Source organism: Cyclopterus lumpus, chromosome 20 (genome assembly GCF_009769545.1).
Source record: "Cyclopterus lumpus isolate fCycLum1 chromosome 20, fCycLum1.pri, whole genome shotgun sequence".
Lineage (NCBI taxonomy): Eukaryota > Metazoa > Chordata > Actinopteri > Perciformes > Cyclopteridae > Cyclopterus > Cyclopterus lumpus.
The window spans coordinates 16818044-16836052 of record NC_046985.1 but is presented as its reverse complement, the minus strand read 5'-3'; the positions used below and the strand labels follow the sequence as shown (position 1 = coordinate 16836052).

General features: G+C 45.5%; 1 protein-coding gene across 1 annotated transcript in view; it reads right to left on the bottom strand.

Annotated features, from left to right (window-relative positions):
- Positions 1 to 18009, bottom strand: part of svila (supervillin a) — a 71530-nt gene that overhangs the window by 19082 nt on the left and 34439 nt on the right. The window contains exons 3-15 of the mRNA XM_034560358.1: positions 17774 to 17853; positions 14165 to 14228; positions 13915 to 14045; positions 13108 to 13831; positions 11706 to 11789; positions 9648 to 10493; positions 8352 to 8386; positions 6642 to 6706; positions 6060 to 6196; positions 4759 to 5065; positions 3027 to 3522; positions 1836 to 1974; positions 359 to 491 (exon numbers count right to left, since the gene is read on the bottom strand). Coding sequence (XP_034416249.1) covers positions 359 to 491; positions 1836 to 1974; positions 3027 to 3522; positions 4759 to 5065; positions 6060 to 6196; positions 6642 to 6706; positions 8352 to 8386; positions 9648 to 10493; positions 11706 to 11789; positions 13108 to 13831; positions 13915 to 14045; positions 14165 to 14228; positions 17774 to 17853 — 3241 coding nt within the window. The remainder of the gene's footprint in view (positions 1 to 358; positions 492 to 1835; positions 1975 to 3026; positions 3523 to 4758; positions 5066 to 6059; positions 6197 to 6641; positions 6707 to 8351; positions 8387 to 9647; positions 10494 to 11705; positions 11790 to 13107; positions 13832 to 13914; positions 14046 to 14164; positions 14229 to 17773; positions 17854 to 18009) is intronic.

Genomic DNA, 18009 nt, shown 5'->3' with positions numbered 1-18009 from the left:
TACGGCTTATGTTAAAGGTCTTCAGCAGTCTATTAACCGTTAACAAGTTTCTTATAAGTGCTTATAAAAGTCCAACAGCATCTAAGTTGCTATTGTTAACATCAATAGTTAATATCAAACCACGATTGCTTTCATGTCTGCAGAAGACGATCAAAAATAATACTCCTAAACTCTGACCTCGGAGGCCGATACAGGAAATGCAACCCAGGAAGTCCCCAGGAAGTGTTTATGTGTTGCGATTGGAATCTGAACCACGGGATAAGTAACGTGTAGCTCAAAAAGAACGTGAAAAAAAAAACGTGGCGTGATAGACATAAAATGGACGGCGGCCGTCTGAGTGTGCAGGTCAGGTGGTTACCTTCTTCTTGAAGCTCTGCTCCGCCTCCCAGAGCTGAGTGAGCTGCTCGCCGACGGCCACCTTCGCCGTGTCCTGCTTCCTATTGATCCGGCTCCTCCAGTCGTCCTCACCTCTCTTCTTCAACAACGCCACTCTGAGATGGAGGGAAACGAGGAGGAGGAGAAGAGTTACATCAGAGTTCATAGACACAGCTTAAATACATAATGTATATACAGTATATACACACACACAGACACACACACATGGCGAGATCTTTGGCCTCATCTACGGGGCGGCCTGCAGTGAAGACCCAGACACAGAGCAGAGGACGCACAGCGTGAACAGACTGCCGACAGTTAAAGTACAATTACACGCAAAGATCACTCTGAGATGTCGGTCAATGTAATAGGAGCCAGGATTAAAACGAGTGGTGTATTTCGGCGAAAGAATTTAGAATTTGTATTCTTTAGAATGTGTCGTGAAAAAAATAGTTTAAAAAACTGGAATCGTGAGAACATGTAAAGTGTGCGAAGAACAGAGGTTCAATTATGGAGCGGTCATCTCTGAGTGGGGAGCAGAGCAGACTGGAAACATAATGGAGGGGTCAGGCTGTTGGCAGCGTCCTCATCACCCCCCCCCCCCTCCCCTCTGTGACCCAGCACGGGGGATGTCCTGTTCTGCCAAGAGGGGCTCCACCACAACGGCAAAAACAGGATGAAAGTTAACTCTGAATAGCAGTTGTCAGCTGCATCTGGGATACAGATCCTGCCTCCAGTAAAAAAAATAAAAAATCATTATGGAAATGGTGGGGGACTCAAACACCAGTTTACTTCCATTATGTCATCAATCAATTTAGAGCGTGACAGCTGCCGGTTGGACTGGCAGACACAGCGAGCACAAAGTGACATAACTGGACTTGTCATTGGACGTCATTGTCTAATTTGTGAGGGAATCCGATACTGACCATCACTCACCCGTCGACCGGACCTGTCCGCGTTATGATAAGAAAGACTGCATTTGCGATGTAAAAAAAAAAAGAAGCTACGTCATCATGAAACAAGCAGCTTGACAGCAGTGCCAGCCTTATTGTAACGATGATATCTCTTTGTCTTATTTACATTGGATGCATGTGTTACGTTTAGTGGCATTGAAGAGCTTCAGCATGAATGTCCATTCTATCACTTCATATCCAATGTACTGTTATTGTTGTTGTTGTGGCTCAGTCTCCTCTTCATGATCTCTTTTTCTGTCTCCATCTAACGCACATTTAAAACTAAAATAAAGGAAGTGAACCTTCTCTTTAGGTCCAACCCATGCTACGACTAACTGATCCAAAAAGGAGTATGTTCTAGGCTAAGCTGAAATTAAAATTTAACAGTAGCTGCACACGGTCAAACATGGAGTAGAGCAACATTCTGGATGCATAGAAAAAAGAACACAAGAACAACAAATTCGCTCTCAGCTTAAAAACCACATGGCAGCCGAGCACAGGGCTCACCTCTCTCTGATGGACATCTGTTGCGCCATAATCATGTCGCTGAGGTCCTCTCCCTCCTCCGGCTGAACTGGGTGCACGTCCGCCGCTGGAGTAGAACCAGATCCTACTCTGGATGTGACCGCGGAGGACTCTGGCAGCTCTGTGAGCACAAGCAGACGCAGCGGAGCAGGTCAATCAATAACTTCACAGCAGCTACATAAATGTTCACACAGCATGATTTCTCTGCTTAGGAAGGACTTCTGTGAGGGGAAACAAAAGGTGTGAAACAGGATTTAAAATACATTCTGCACGTTCATCCATGTTATCAAACCTCCCTCTGCTCCTGACGAGGGAACGATAATTCTTACATTGTTATTCTCATTTTCTTGCTTATGGTGCGATTATTGTGGGGATCTGTAGATATGAGAAGTGGTCAGGATGTTTCTGCAGCACCACAACATTTCATTATAATTGGTAAAATAATCACACAATAAATATTGCGCATCCTGCATGTGAACATTTGCAGTAGGGCATATTGCGATCTCGATAACACTGTGATTAATTGTACAGCCCTATCTAGTAAACGCTTAAATAAATAACAATATTCAAAAAGGCTACAGGACTACAGGCTTTTGGATAACAGTGATGGCAGAACTCAGCAGCACAAAGCAGCGTGGGAGCAAACACCCTCTCAGCTTTAAACCTCCCGCCAGTGGCGTCATCAAATACTCTTTTGCTCTTTCTGAAGAGTTGCTGCTCGGAAGTGAAGGAAGCCTGAAAAATGCAGTCTGAACGCAGCACATTCACAGGTACAGCTACATTTCCTTACCGGATAACTGGTGTAACGCTGGTGTAATATAAAGATGATGCTGACATGCGGATGTTTACAAAGTATCGTGTTTACCATGTTCTCCATTTACGTGTCATTTTAGTCAGAGAGTTGTCTATTTAACCATTTTACTTTTTATTATTATTATTTTTTTTTCTGTTAAAGAACACACATTTCTAAACCAGAAAATGTGTTACTACCTTCATTTGTACACAGGTCAGTGTTGTTTTCTTTGGCATCAAAGCCAGCGAATATGTTTTTATTATTATTTTCAAGTAGTGTAAAAACTGAATATAAATAATTAATAATGTCATTCATGGAATTCACAAAGAGACACTAAAGTTCACATTGGTAAACAAGAGAAAAAAAAGTGATATTCTCACCTCCACTGATGGCCCTGCTCCTCTTGCTGTCTGCGGGCTGTGCGTGCGCCTCCTGCTTCTCCTGGAGCATGTGTCTCTCTGAGCTCTGCACGGCTCTCTCTCCCCACCCTCTGGCCAGCCACTCCTCCACTTCCTCCTCCTCCTCCTCCCTCCTCCTCCTCCTCTCTCTTCCAGTCTGGGGCTGGGGCAGAGTAGGCTGCCTGACCGCTCCCTCCAGAGAGGGCAGCTTCCTCTTCCCTCCTCCCAGATCAGTTCCGTCTTCTCCACGCGGCAACATTAATATTTGGCACCTCTGCTGGTTGGCCGAGTCCCGGGACCACCGGGAGGGGACCTCTGAGGCGGGGGGGAGGGGCTCGACCCGGGCCGGCGGCGCCGCTGCTCGGGTTATGTGGATGTCTCCGGCGTGGTCCGTAGAGACGGTGGCTCCTCTTAGAGCGGAGGAGGGCGATGATGAGGCGGGGAGCTGTCTGAACCGAGAGCCTGGATCGTTTTGAAGCTGTGTGATGGGAGGGTGGGGGGAAAGTGGAAATAAAGAGAATCGCTCTGACTAATCACTTTCTAACTCACTGCACTTCCTGAGCATCAACGGGCAATTTGCAGCCCGCATCGCAAAGCCATGCCAGCTGGAGCCAGAGGACACACTTTCCAAATGCACAAGTTAGTGAACTAACCTGACATTTCTGCTGAGTAACAAACAACAAGCAGCAGTAAACATCCATGGAAACCACGGAGACGAAAAACCTTTAAACTTCTTAATCTTGTTTTTCCTTTCCTTAAATCAACTCGCCTGAATGGTAGCGGCCCATGCGGTGGTGAGCGCAGGGTCACAGTGCTCTCCTTCTCTTCTCTCCCACCCCAACACAGAGGCATCTTTATAAAGCCCCCTGAGAGCATCGCTGAGTCATGAACCTACTCGGAAGCCGGGCAACGCACGTTCACAGTGACATCACACAATACGCACATGCGCAGGGTCATTTGTGAAAAGCTGCGTCACCCTCGGGTGTGGTGCCGGTTCAGAGGGAATTTACTTGTCGAGGCCCTACGGGGCTGTTGCACAGCTCCTGCTCGTCCCTCATGTCTATGCCTGAAGGCTCCTGGAGCGGAGAACACGCAATGCGCGTTGTACAAAATATCTGATTTTCAGCTCAATAAATGAAATTCATACACCATTTCTGTACCGGAACAGTGGGAAATATGCTCATTCACTTTCTTGCGAACCAAAGAAAAAGACTTTGTTGAATTCATACCCATGCCGAAATGTAAACAACAGTTTGTGGTTTTAGGGGGAGCTATAGGAAGAAATGATTCGTCTTTGGCTGCAGCAGCCTCCTCAAGTCTCTGTTGGTTGCCTGATATTCTCACACTGACAACAAGACTTCAGACAGTTGGTGTACAGATTAAATAAATGTCAAGTCATTCCTTTAAATAAACATATTTTCAAGTAAGTACAGCGTAACAATGACACTTTACAGCCCAAAAGAAATATGGTCATGTGTTGAAAGAACACCTCTGTTTTCTAAAACCGCACAATCTAAGGAAACATGAAAATGGTCTCATTAGAATAAAGAAGTAAAGCGTTAGAATAACTTTAGTTTAAATGAAGACTTCCAGTAAAATATGGGGAGAGTTATTCCTGAGTTATCCCGGCACAGAGAATGTCGTATGTGTACAGATTGTAAAGCCCTCTGAGGCTAATACAAAATAAATTGAATTGAAAAGACTACTCGCCCACCTGCTCCATATCTCCCAGCGTAATGGGTTGTGTCTGGTAGCGGGCGTTGGCCCTGCGCTGGTGCGTGTCCCCTCTGGTGCGGGTGACCCTGATGGGAGGCTGAGCCAGCCGGTTGAACAGGGCCATCTTTTCAGCCAGGCTGAGAGTGCTGAGGTCAGGCTCATCTTGACCCTGGCCCAGACCCTGGTACTGGCCTTTTCCCTCCACTGTGGAAACCGGCTTAGAGACCTGGACCTCCTGGGTGTCCTGCACCTGTTGAGCCTCCCGCGCTTGATCCCGGGCTCTCTGCTGCGAGGACGCCTGCAGGCTGAGGGGCAGGGTCACACCAGAGTGACAAAGAGGAAGTGAAAAGGGGATACTTCTGGTGAGCGTGGAAGATGCTCATGCAAGCTGGTGGCATGCTACATGGCAGGCAGCAGTGTGGAGCCGAGTGCATCCAATGACAAAGACATCCAATAAACAGAGCTTTAAAAAAACCTGCAGTCAGTCCCGCCCACTACAAATACAACTATTAAATCAAATCTAGACTTTTTAGTATTATAATGAGACAAATTGTGTAGTTTACTCCCATCACACAAGAGGGCAGCACAACATTCCATCATTCCCATCCTGTGAAGGTGAATACCACTCTGAAAAAGAACACTTGGTGTATGAGCAGCGTTTAGGCATCATGTTAGTCACACACTGTGGGGTTGGGGGGGATCCACACCCAGGCCATGTACCTGTACGGCGGGACGGTGCTGCAAACTAGGGTGGGGCTAAGGACACGTGTTACAGCAGTGTGAACACTTGCTGTGTGTGGCACGTGAGCGGGGACACTACAGGGTCGCACACACACACACACACACACATACACACACACACACACACACACACACACACACACACACACCTTCACTTTGAGGAAGAGGAATATAAAGCATGTAGGGGTTCACAAAGATGGTTGGAGGCTTTAAGCCAAAATTCTGAAGTCATGAATTAAGAATCTACAAAACGTTGCTGCATTAGAGAGCTTGTGGAAGTCTCACATATCTGAAGGAGTAGGTTCACCCAAATTACAGAAAAAGCACACCCTGACTAAAGCCCTGCCATGTGGATAGTTTGGGTTTCATAGAGATGTCCCTCTGAATGGGATTTTGTGGAAACCCTGAGGGGGTGAATAATGTTTTGAATTGACCTTAAACTCCTACGAACTGAGATGTAATTAATTTAAAAAGGAATAGTTTGCCATACCCTCATTCCAAACATGTCAAACTATTCCTTCGACTCGGCATCGAGCAAAGTAAGTCGTTAGGACTCACGTGGCAGCGATGACTACTTCCTCAGTGGTGACTGGCTGAGTCCTCGACCGGTCTTGTGTCCGCCTCAGTCTCCTGTCCACCGCTGCGTTCCTGGACCGCGGTTTGGGAGCTCCCCCATCAATGCTCTTCTCCAGCTCCTGGATGGAAACGTTGGGAGTAAATGCAAACAATCATTCGAAATCAATTAAATATTTCACGGCACCTGAACTCCAGGGGGATGACCTGGGTGCAGAGTTCATTCGAAAAGAATCATTGGCTTCAAACTCTTTGGCGAGGGAGTATTTGCTGTGAAAGTGGGTTTGATGACTGAATTGGCTACTGAAGTACATCAATCTGTCATTAAAATCATACGGAGCCAGACGTGCTCCAATAAAATACTTGTTCTCGGTGGAATGCCTGTGCTGAGACAAACTCTTATGTCCAACTCTTCTGCTAAATCCCCACAGTAACGGGAGGACAGAAGATAAAACGTGCCGATGTTTGTGTCCACGATTGGAAGCACATGTCTCCGTGCTCGGCGCCTGTTACCAAGCGTGCAATCTGAAGGAGTGGGAGAACAAACAGGCGAAGGTGGAAGCTCACCCTGAAGAGAGAGCGCTTGGCCGCCACGCTCAGCTTGGCCCGTTCATCTAGCTTCTCTTCGTCAGCTACGGAGCGAGAGAGATGAAAGACATTACCAACTGATACACACTATCAGCAGCACACTGGGGAACCTTCTCCAGGGTTTCCATTTTTAAATGAGTGAGTAGGTAATATTATAGAGATGCCGAGGACAACATTTTAAACTAAATCCCAGAGCTAACTAGCCGGATAAGCTAGCTAGCAATTAAACGCCTGCTTTAGCCTACGACCGTCCAAAAACAAGGAGCCATTTCATTAAAAATTACTAATGCTGCATTCACACCAAACGCATTGCAAATTTTTCGCGCGAGTAGATCCCATGCAAAGTCAATGCACAGAGGCGAACGGTTGCGAATTTTCACCGGGCGGCACGAATGACGCAATTTTTCGCCAAAATTTAAATATTTTACTTTATATTCTCCACCTTTTAGGGCTTCTTGGCTGTAAAACAATTGAGATTGGTGTCAAAGATATGAATATTTAACATTCAATTTTGAGTTATAACAGCATACTCTTTTGAGGCAATCTTTTTTGCCCGTTGAGCTGCAAAATAAATAAGCATTAGTTGTGTCTCAAAAATATTCCATTTATTGTGACTCTTTTCTACACAATATATTTTTTTAAGTGTAACGCACTTCAAGTCATAATGTTTACCTTCCCCGCTACACAGTAACAGCACCGTCTAGCTTCATAGGTGAGAGCAAAGATAAACCTGTGACTTTGCAGACCTCGACAGGTGTAAGGCATGGCTGCACACACACACACACACACACACTCTCCAATACCCATGACGTGACATCACCACACAACTATTGCCTTTGACTGACGCTGCCGTGCCGAGCTCTGCTCCCTCTAATTCTCCACGGAGCAAAAAGCGTCCCAGCTCAGTGTTGGCTGATAGGAAGCAGATGAGCTGGTTCTGCTACTGTGAACAGCAGTAACGACTCAATAAACCCTACTTCTAAATGTTGAGCTTGTTAAAAAATAAAGAAAAGAAAAAATGAGATTTTAGTTATTTGGCCTCCACCCTCCTGTCTATTCTTGAAGCTTTGACATAAATTGTATTCATTCGTGGCTGCTGGCAGTAACTGTGAAGCTCCAGATAGTCATGTAGTTTTCATTGGCAGCCATATATATTATTATTATTACTATATATGTGGACTAGATATTGTTATGACAGAAAACAGTGCCCGTCCCACATGGAAACCACTGCAAGTATGAATTGACGTGATCTCATCAACTGAGCCCATCCAAAGACAAAAGACCAATGAATTCAAGAGACAGTTTTTGGTTGGCATTCTAATCCTCTGAAGATCCCAAGATACATTGTGAATGTTTGCTTGGTCGCATCACCTTGCTTATACTACATTAAGCAACTGGAAGTCCTGCCAAGTAATCTAATTGGTCAAACATGTACAGCCATGATGGTAATTCCACTAAAGCTAGCCACGCTTAACCAATTACCTCCTCAACACTTGTGTACAGAGGCTTCAGTAGGTGACGAGTGTTACCTGATCATGCATTTGTAAAAGGAGGATTGGGAGTGATAAAACCTCTAGAACCATGTTCATCAACAAACACGCATCATTATATTTCCACTTACTGCAACAGATGGGTTCTGTAAATCACATATTATTTTAGGGGGTGGAGGGTTAACAAAAAACAGCTTACCTTTAGCGGGAGCAAGATCTGAACTTGCACGGGACCTTCGAAAAAAGTGCGAAAAGAAAAAGACAAATCAGCAAAAGGTAGTTGTTTCCATGCAACGATGTGTAACTGGGTAATATGAGAGGCAGGTGAGTGGTTAGAGACAGGAGAGAGAAAGCTAGAGTCGGTCCAGATTGATGCTGGAAATGGGACGGCGAGTGTTGGGAGGAGAAATGAAAAAAGGGGAACTAGCAAAGCAGACTAAGAATGGGAGAATTAGACGGCATTACTGAAGTCGGCTTGGTTCCATGGTCTCAGGGAGTGATTACCAACAAAGGGCCAATTCATGTTTCCTCAGTATGGTCACATGTGTTGACTAATGCCAAGGTCCAATCAGAGGGACCTTTGGCCTTTAAGCTTCCCCGCTTGCTAATGTTGTTGGAGGGTTAAACTCAAGAAGGTGAGTGTGTACATGTGTGGGATGCAGCTCATGGTATTAAACTGATTATTGTCTTGCTAGATACAATATAATTACTTATTGTACACATGTATAGTGAACTGCATATACTTGATCAGTATAATGCATCATGTCTGTGTATTAAGTATTATAAAAATCAACATTATGTTCTGAATGCTTTGCCATGCATGATGATAGGGATATTTCCTAGCATTCTTTACTCTCAGCCATGCAGCAGTCCAGAGCAATACCTATTGGTCTCCTGGCGCTCAGCAAAAGTGATGGGCTGTGTCCTAAACCTCTCTGAGGTCTTTCTACTCTCCCCGGGATAGACATACTGCCGGGGCCTGCGCTCCCTGTCCCTCTCCCCTCTCCACGGGGCCCCGGAGCCTGCGAGAGCCCCGCCCCCTGCAACCTCGCTGCAGGGGCTAACCGAGGACAGGACCAACGGATAGAGTACCAGAAGGAAAGAGAGAACACAGCATTGTGAGGGAGAGATAGAGAAGGACTGGTAGTGTTTCAAAAGCAGAGATGTCGGTTTGAATATTCAGCCACACCCCTGGTTTTTGTGAGCAAGACCATGCAGATGTATTAGCGGTTCATGCTTGCACACATTCATTGGCCCCGGTCAGTAACCAAACAAGTCAAACAGCCAAAAAGAACAAAACACATTCATCATAGGAAGCTTTTTGTTAGGCGATTAATGCAGATTAGAAAAAAACTCTGCTTTGATGTTAACTTCACACCAGCCATAGCTGCTTGTTAATCATTCATCAGCCTGTGATGTTGGTGAACAAGTGTCAGTGTGAGTTCTACAGAGTAAGGTGAATAGTGCCGGTGCAACGTTTTACTTTGCCACCTACAGCTCGTTCCTGCGGCCGGTCGGAACGGTGGTGGTGCTCTCAATGTAGGAGTGCCTGAGCTGGGCCACAGACATCCGACTGTCCTGGCAATTCTCTTGGTTGCCGACACCACCGCCCTCCCTGACCTCTCGGGGGTCGCGGGCGTGCTGCGGTGGGTTCCTCTGATTGAACCCTCGTGGATCCCCAGCTTCTGACACCAGGCGGCTCGGGGCTGCCGCTTTGGGCTGGATGTGGGTGGCGGCCACCACATTGTGGATATAGATGGCATTCTCCCGCTCTCTGGGCCTGCTCTCTGATGCTTGCAGACCTCCCAGAGAGGTACGCTCCATTTTGTCCCCCCTGGCTCTGGTTTGCTGTCGTCCTCTTGCCGTTTCCTCTACCTCTGCCTCTCTTGCCAGACTCAGCGCCCTTGTCATCCCTTGCTCCTCATCCCCCCTTCCTTTCCATGGGTCCTCAGTGCTTCTCTCCCTGTGGCGAATCTGTGAGGGCAGCACTGCTTTCCTGCTCCTCAAGAGGCCTTCTGTCTTGACGTCCTCCGACTCCTCAGTATCGTCTTCCTGTGGCTCTTGCTGCCTGGAACCGGATGTGGGACCGTCGGAAGCCATGGACAGGTAACTGGGGTAACCGCCAACTTCCTGAACTCCCGGCGGCCCAGGTCGACTGAGATGAGCCTGGGGGTGATGCTGAAGATGGGGGTAGACCTGATGGGGCCCTGGTGGATCTGCATGGTGGTGTGTAGAGGTTTGGGTCTGGGGTCTGCGATACACTGGCGCTTCTGTAACATTTCCCAGCTCTGGGCTCTTCTGGCGTCCCTCCTCCTTGGCAAGTCTCTCCCTAACTCGGATTCTTCAGGAAAACAAAGGGATGGTTAACATTTGTAGTCCATGTTTAGACACAGCATATGTCTCTTAAAGCCATACACTTGGTTTGATTGAAGGAGCAGACAAACAAAGAACTTCTACTCTTCTTCTACTTCTAACGCCGACTCTCTGGTGTTGTATTAGTGCTGGGCACAGAGAAGTTGTGTTTTTTCCTATTTCTCAAAGTAAGGTATTAATTGTTTCTATTGTTGATGATTAACCATTTCAATCTAGATTTTTACTCCCTTTTTTCAACGGCTTTAAGTAGAGTCACTATGCGTTAGCCATGCATCAATATTTTCAGAATAGGTCAGGAAAATTTGCATGCGAATTGTACCATTTATCTTCTAGCAGAATCTTGGACCAGTATGTCCAAAGGTTTTCAACACAAACTCTTGTTATTATTTCTATTACTTTCATTTGAGATAATCCTGTTCTTAGTTTTGGGAAAACAGCTCCCACTGACTGGCGTCCTTTAATCGAGAGCTTGGCGACTCGACCCCTGGTTCTTCCTGTCTGCTTGTCGAAGGGTCCTTGAGCAGACACTGAACCCCAAGTTGATCCACTGGTCCTGATGCTTAGGCTGGGTTAAATGCATAGGATGCATTTCATGTTTGTAGTTGAGTTTTTTTAAGTTCATTGTAGTATCTGTATTGCAGAGAAATGTGAAATGAGATCCATCCCTATTGGACACAGCACCGACTTCCCTGGATTCTTGCTAAAAGACGAGAACTAAATGAAACATGCTCACTGTACCCCCCTGAACAGAAAGTCACTGATAAGCAGTCAGTATTACTCCAGGAAAAACAACAAGACCGCAACATCGCTACCCAATGTTTTATCCTTCATTATTATGTTAAATATGCATTTATTTTCACATGGAGATTAAACTAAACACAGCAACATGATGTTATGTTCCGAAGCAGAGGGATCAGGAGCTTGTGGTGATGGGGATGACAGAGTTCAAAGCAGAGGTTCTTAAACATTAGTGTATTCTGATCAGCCCAGGACCCACACTGAGTCAATGAGATTCAACCCTACGAGAAGAAAAAAGACAGGGTATATAGTCTTGTAGGGAATGGTGCTGGGTTTTGTGCTCATTCAGCATGGGCTTAAGGGTTTTGGTAAGTCCAGCAGAATGGTAACATGGCAACATGGCAGGTGATGTTGGGGTGAGACACGACCGGCCTGGGTGTACCTTGAGGGCCAGTTGATGAGGGAATGGGTGTCGCCCTCAGCATCAGTCTTGAGGAACCAATCAGTGCTGAGTTTCGCTCTTGCACTGTTCCAAATGGAAACCCGGTCGGAGACAAGTGAATAAGTGGGTGGGTAAAAGTCGAGGTTAAGTATTCAGCCTTTTTTTTCTCTCCTTGGATTGCAAACACAGACACAGCACTACGTCAGACACACCACTGACTTCCCATTGAGCGTGACCAGAGTGAGAGTGGGTTTGGACACCGGCAGGATCCTGCTAAGAATAATAAGTCCAACACCCCAGTTTGTTATTGTAGTTTTGGGTGAGGCATCACATGCCATATAACATAAACAATAAATCTTGTATTTAATGTTTGTTAAATGACAAGGGGAAAAAACAAACTTTGCTTATATTAGATCAGATTTGGCCTCTATGTTATGTGGGAAAATCTACCACAATGAATCACTGTCAGGAGGGCAGGACTGTGTAACTGAAGCAGCTCTTCAGAGGAAAAAAAATAAATGTTGCCTTTTAATGCTAAGAGGACTGGAAGTCCGAAACAGAACAAGACAAAAAGTGATATCTGATGGGAGTGTAAATAGATCAGAAAAATGCCTATTGCAGAGGTCTTCCAGGGTCCGCTTGGTTCTGAGGCTGAGGGATGTCGTATGTGTACAGATTGTAAAGCCCTCAGAGGCAAATTTGTAATTTGTGATTTTGGGCTATACAAAATGTATTAACTGTGCCCAGTAAAACAGACAGACAGTCGCCAAGGTGAAGAATGAACTAAAGGTCATTACATCGTTAAAAAAAAGAAGGATGACCTTTGTTAGTAACATTTTACTACTTAAGTCCTAAAATATAACCATTCATTTTAAATAGAAACAGAGGGGACAATCTCATATGTGCTTATTTCCCATCAGGCCTCCCTAGTCTTGATCGAGCCCAGCTGTGGGTCACAGTTCTGACCGTGGAGTCACACTGTGCCGCCCAGTAACACAACACCATCCCTGCACCGCCCGCCCGCCCGCCCGCTAATCAGTATCGGATAATTCTAGTTTATTAGTTTTTGGTTGTATTACTTTAGTTTATTAGTTTTGTCAATCATTTCAGTTACTAGTGCGATGCCCATTCGGGGCATAACTCCTTCAAGTATGGCAAAGTTGAACCACAAAAATCGGTCTGAAAACTGTGATGGATATTAACAAATTGATAGTAACCATTGGTATAATTATTCTTGAAGGAAGCACCTGGTGCTTTTATCAATATTGGTGAGCTTCTCAAAGAGAGGCAATTATTTTTTATAAAGTGGGATCAGCCAGAGAGCCAGAGGTTTCTGTTATCCGAACAGCCTAAAAAATGGGGTTCAAAGACGACGACGGCAAAAAGTGATCAGACCACTCACCCGTGTCTGGTGAGGATGTTGTGGGCCTGCTGCTTGATGAATAGGTCCCCAGGAGACACCCCGGGCTTAGGCGAGGAGAGGGAAAGGTGCCTGCTCAGCTTGGGGGATCTGGGTGACATCCCTGTGACAGAGTAGTCCTTGGCGGGAACCCTGGCCGCCGAGGAAAATGATGTCACGTCCATGTACGAAGAAGAGGACGGAGGCTCGGGCAGAGCCGCTCTACGTTCATTCTCCAGGTTCATCAGCCTCTCCCTCTCTGTGAAGGAGTCCACTCTGGTCCGTCCCGTCCCGTGACCCGGGTCGGGGTGGCAGTGCTGTGGTGCTGCGTGTCCCGCCCTTGGGCTGGTGGCAGAGGTGCCGGTGTAGGAACTTGGGGCGATGTCCCGCCTGTCCTCCCTCACCAACTCCTCTTGGATTCGCCTCTCTGAGCCTTCCGAATCCTTTTGGGCGTGAGTGTAGCGCGGCTGCTGCCCCGAGTCCGGCTCCTGGTCTAAAGAGATGCCGTAGCGCTCCGCCAGCTGCTTACGCCGCTCCGCCTTATAGCGGGCGATGCGTTCAGCCTTGGACTCGAGCTCAGGGGCACCGGTGGTGGAGGTGTAGACAGGCTCCATGTGGATGGAGGACTGAGGATCAGGTCTGCAGGGAGCCATGGACTGTTGCTCTGGAGCCGACAGCTGCATTGATGGGCATTCAAATCCCTCCATGCCATACCGCTGGACTGTAACTATGAGGCACGAAGAGAACACAGATCAGCTATCCCCAGAGAGGCACAAACATAAAAGAGTTATGGTGCTGCACTCGTCTCACCACCAAAGGGCTCACAGGGATCAGAGGCCCTGGCATATCGGGGTGTGTCCTCCTCCAGAAGCCGGTTGGCCACCAAACTCGGTAGCACCTCACCCTCGATGCCCTCCAACCGCCGAGCTATACGGTCCTTTCTACCACACACACGCACACGCACACACGCACACGCACACGCACACACTTGTCAACCTCAGACCTGTCATTATCCCCCACAACGTTGTCATTAACTATCCACACATCACCACCGTCTTACCTGTTCATCTCCCAGTCACTTGTGCTTGTGCTAATGCCTTCAAACCGTTTCCTCAACTCAGAGACTAAAGAGAGAATAAACAGATACAATACGGTTATGGCTCAATAAAAAAGGACAACATCTGTATCAGCAGTGCCACTCTGACCAAATGGTTCCTTGAGACGGTTACAGATGTTTGGTTTGCAATGTTCCTGATAGAGACGTTGTTGTTATTTGTAAAGCTAGTGCTCGGTAGCATTTCATTGAGTCCGGTATTGAATTGATTTCTTTTGAATACTTGTTCAAATCAAATTAGTGTCCGAGTGAAATTGTATGATGTAAATGTAATTACATGTATTAGTTATGACCACTATTCGCTGCTGTTCAGGTGTCTGGAGGTGTGAGAATAAAGTGAGGGGAGAAGCGGAAGAGAGAGGAGAAGGGAACTTGGCGGTACATCTGGAATGTGGAGTTGAACTAAAGTTATGAGGAAAACCCAGAACGGTGGCGGGCCGTCAGGGCCTTCAAAGCCTTCTCTGAAGGCCTAAACAGAATCACAAAGTTATATATATTTTTTTTTTCTAATTAAAAGTTATATCTATTTTATAATGTAATTGTTTTTCACAAATACACTACATGTATTATAATTATTTTTCCCTATTAGCTTATATTCTCATTGCACAGGACACATGTGTTCCTCTGCTTCAGGCCTCTGGTATTCCTTGTGCATAGGTAGCTGCTTAACAGCATCGTTATCCAATCACATCGATTGTTAATGGTCACATGGGCCGTGTGACCAATCACACGTCCAGGCTTCAACTATTTTAAACGGGTTTGTCTTCCAAGTTTTTTAAACGAGCTTGTCTTCCATATGGAAGAAGCCCGTTTAAAATAGTTGAGTCTTCTAAGAAGCCTGGACGTGTGATTGGTCACACGGCCCGTGTGACCATTAACATGCGCTGTGATTGGTAAATCGGCTACCGTGACTCGCCGTCTACAGAAAACTATAGCACGGTTGATGTTATTTAAACTGTTGTTTCGAGAAGTAATTGAATTTATAGTATTTTAGTTATTTGTCTCAAGGAGGACGTTTGAGGAAAAGCATGAAATCGTAGCATATGGCCGCCCTACCCCACAGCTTTGACCCAGCAAGAAAAAACATTTATGAGTCACTTTCAGTTCGCCAACTAGGAACGATATTCCTGAATGACAGCATTGGAGAAGAGTTGCAAACTGTATTGCTGGGAATGCCTTTTATTTGCGACTGAGCGTCTTGGTGTTTACTGCCATTGTGGAGCGGACATTCTCAGCCTTAAAAAGCATCAAAACTTACTCCAGAAATGCCAGTGGGGAGGCTCGGCTGTCCCCACTGGCGTCCATGGCCATTGAGAGGGACCTGTTGGTGGAGCTCCGGCGCACCGACACACTTTACAACCGCGTCATCGAACTCTTTCTTCGCAAAGAGAGGAGAATAGACTTTGTTTTTAAGTGAGCATCTGGTGAGTTCACTGCTTTTTTTTGCAGTAGTGTTGTGTTAACGCGTCTATGGTGTTGTTTTTATTATATAGTTAATTAATATCGTTACTTCAGATGTTGATAATATTTGAATTGCTCGTTATTTTCAGTGTACAGTGTTTTAGTCCCCCCATTTTGTTGATTTTTTTCGTCATGTTTTGTTATAAATAAATGCGACTGGTTCTTTTAAGAATTTGTTCTTGTCCTTGTGTTAATTACGTGGATGTGACTATGCATTGTCCGTTAATGACGCAGCATCCTGTCATGAGTGTATTTATGGATCTGCACTCTGCAGTTAGTGTATTTGTAGGTGTTGCGCTTCATGTAACATTTTATTTCACAGAGTAGACAAAACATTTTGGAGGGAGTTTACTGGACAGTTTCATTGTGACCTGTGGTCAAGTTACTCATGGCATTATGGGTAATAAGCGACAGCTCGAGCCTGCCCCGGGTAACAATGAGAATTTGCTGACACTACCGGAATGTTTAGTACATTTATTTGTGTTTGATAGAAAGAACGAAAAAGCAAGTTTGATTAGAGATTTGTAAGTGTACGAGTTGAGCAAATTCTGGTATATTGACCACCAACGTTAATCAGGAAATTCCACAAGTTTATGTGCTTGGACCAATTTTATTTACCCTATATATGCTTCCTTTGGGCAACATTATCAGGAAACACTCCATAAACTTTCATTGTTATGCAGACTATACTCAATTATATCTATCGATCAAACCAGAGGAGACCAACCAGCTCGCTAAAATTCAAGCATGTCTTAAAGACATAAAAACTTGGATGACCTGCAACTTCCTGACCACTCAGACAAAACTGAAGTTATTTTAGTCAGAGATCAATTATATGGTGATGTGGTTTCTGTAGATGGCATTGTCCTGGCATCCAACACCACTGTAAAGAATCTCGGCGTTATCTTTCATCAGGACTTGTCCTGTAACTCCCACGTGAAGCAAATCTCAAGGATTGCATTTTTTCATCTACGTAACATTTCAAATCAGGCACATCTTGTCTCAAAAAGATGCAGAAAAGCTGGTTCACACCTTTGTTACTTCCAGACTAGATTATTGCAACTCCTATTATCAGGCTGCTCTAATAAGTCTCTTAGGTCCCTCCAGTTGATCCAGAATGCTGCAGCTCGTGTACTTACAAAAACTAAGAAAAGAGATCACATTACTCCTGTATTAGCTGATCTGCACTGGCTACCTGTAAAATCAAGAATCACAAAAAGAAAATTCTTCTCCTCACCTACAAAGCCTTGATTGGTGATGCACCATCATATCTTAAGGAGCTTGTACTAACTCTGCTTCCTCCCCGGAGTCTTTGTGACTTCACGTCTCGTAGGGTCCATCGGACCTTGCTGTGTCTGATGCCTCTTGCCTGGTGAGCCGGCCTCCTGCCATGGACCCTGCTGATGTGCCCCGCCCCCCCTCCTCTCTACCTCCTTCTTCTGTTTCATGGATTGTGGAGGTCCATTGTCATATTCATGTAATGTGTTTATGTAACTCTGTAATGCTGTTTATTCTGTACACATGACATCTATTGCATCTGTCCATCCGGGGAGAGGGATCCTCCTCTGTTGCTCTCCTGAAGGTTTCTAACCTTTTCCTGTTTTTCCTGATCCGATGTAAGGTTATTTGTAAGGTAATTTGTGATATTGGGCTATACAAAATAAACTGAATTGAATTGAAATTAATAATGCCAAAACAAAACCAGCTTTTGGAACCAAACCCCCATTATGTGAAGTCTTCCTTTGAAAAGGTAAAAACTACCGGTTTCACTACAGACTGCTGTTTTTCATCTGATCCCCAGCAATTGGTTCACTTTACCATTTCACATCCAGTCTCTGATTTTATTGCCCAAATCAAGACTTGTAAAACGTGAATGGAAACAGCTCAAAGTAACATTCAGTAGGACACACAAACTTCTAGAGGACCATCTCTCTGAGGACTGTGCTTGTAGAAAAACTGGTTCTAGACAAATCTTGTGGTGATGACTCCACCTGGCAGAGAGGCTGCTGTTGCACAACAGGGATTTTCAAAAACCCTGGGAAAGTTGACAGGGAAAGTAGCAGGCAAAAATAAAAATACAAAATCCGTACTCACCTTTGGGGAGACTAACATCTATATCCTTGGTGCTTTTTACCGGGTTGTCTTTTTCTTCGAGGGAGAATTCTTTCTGGAAGCTGAGAGGTGCAGAACAAAGACCACTTGTTATTGCAACCGGGCCGAGCTGTGGGAAACGCCAGGGTTTGTTTATAGGCCGACAGTGGAAGCATTTGTGAGGGGTTCAACTGCACAAATCTGACTCGCATCCAAATCATTCAAACTATTGTTGTTGG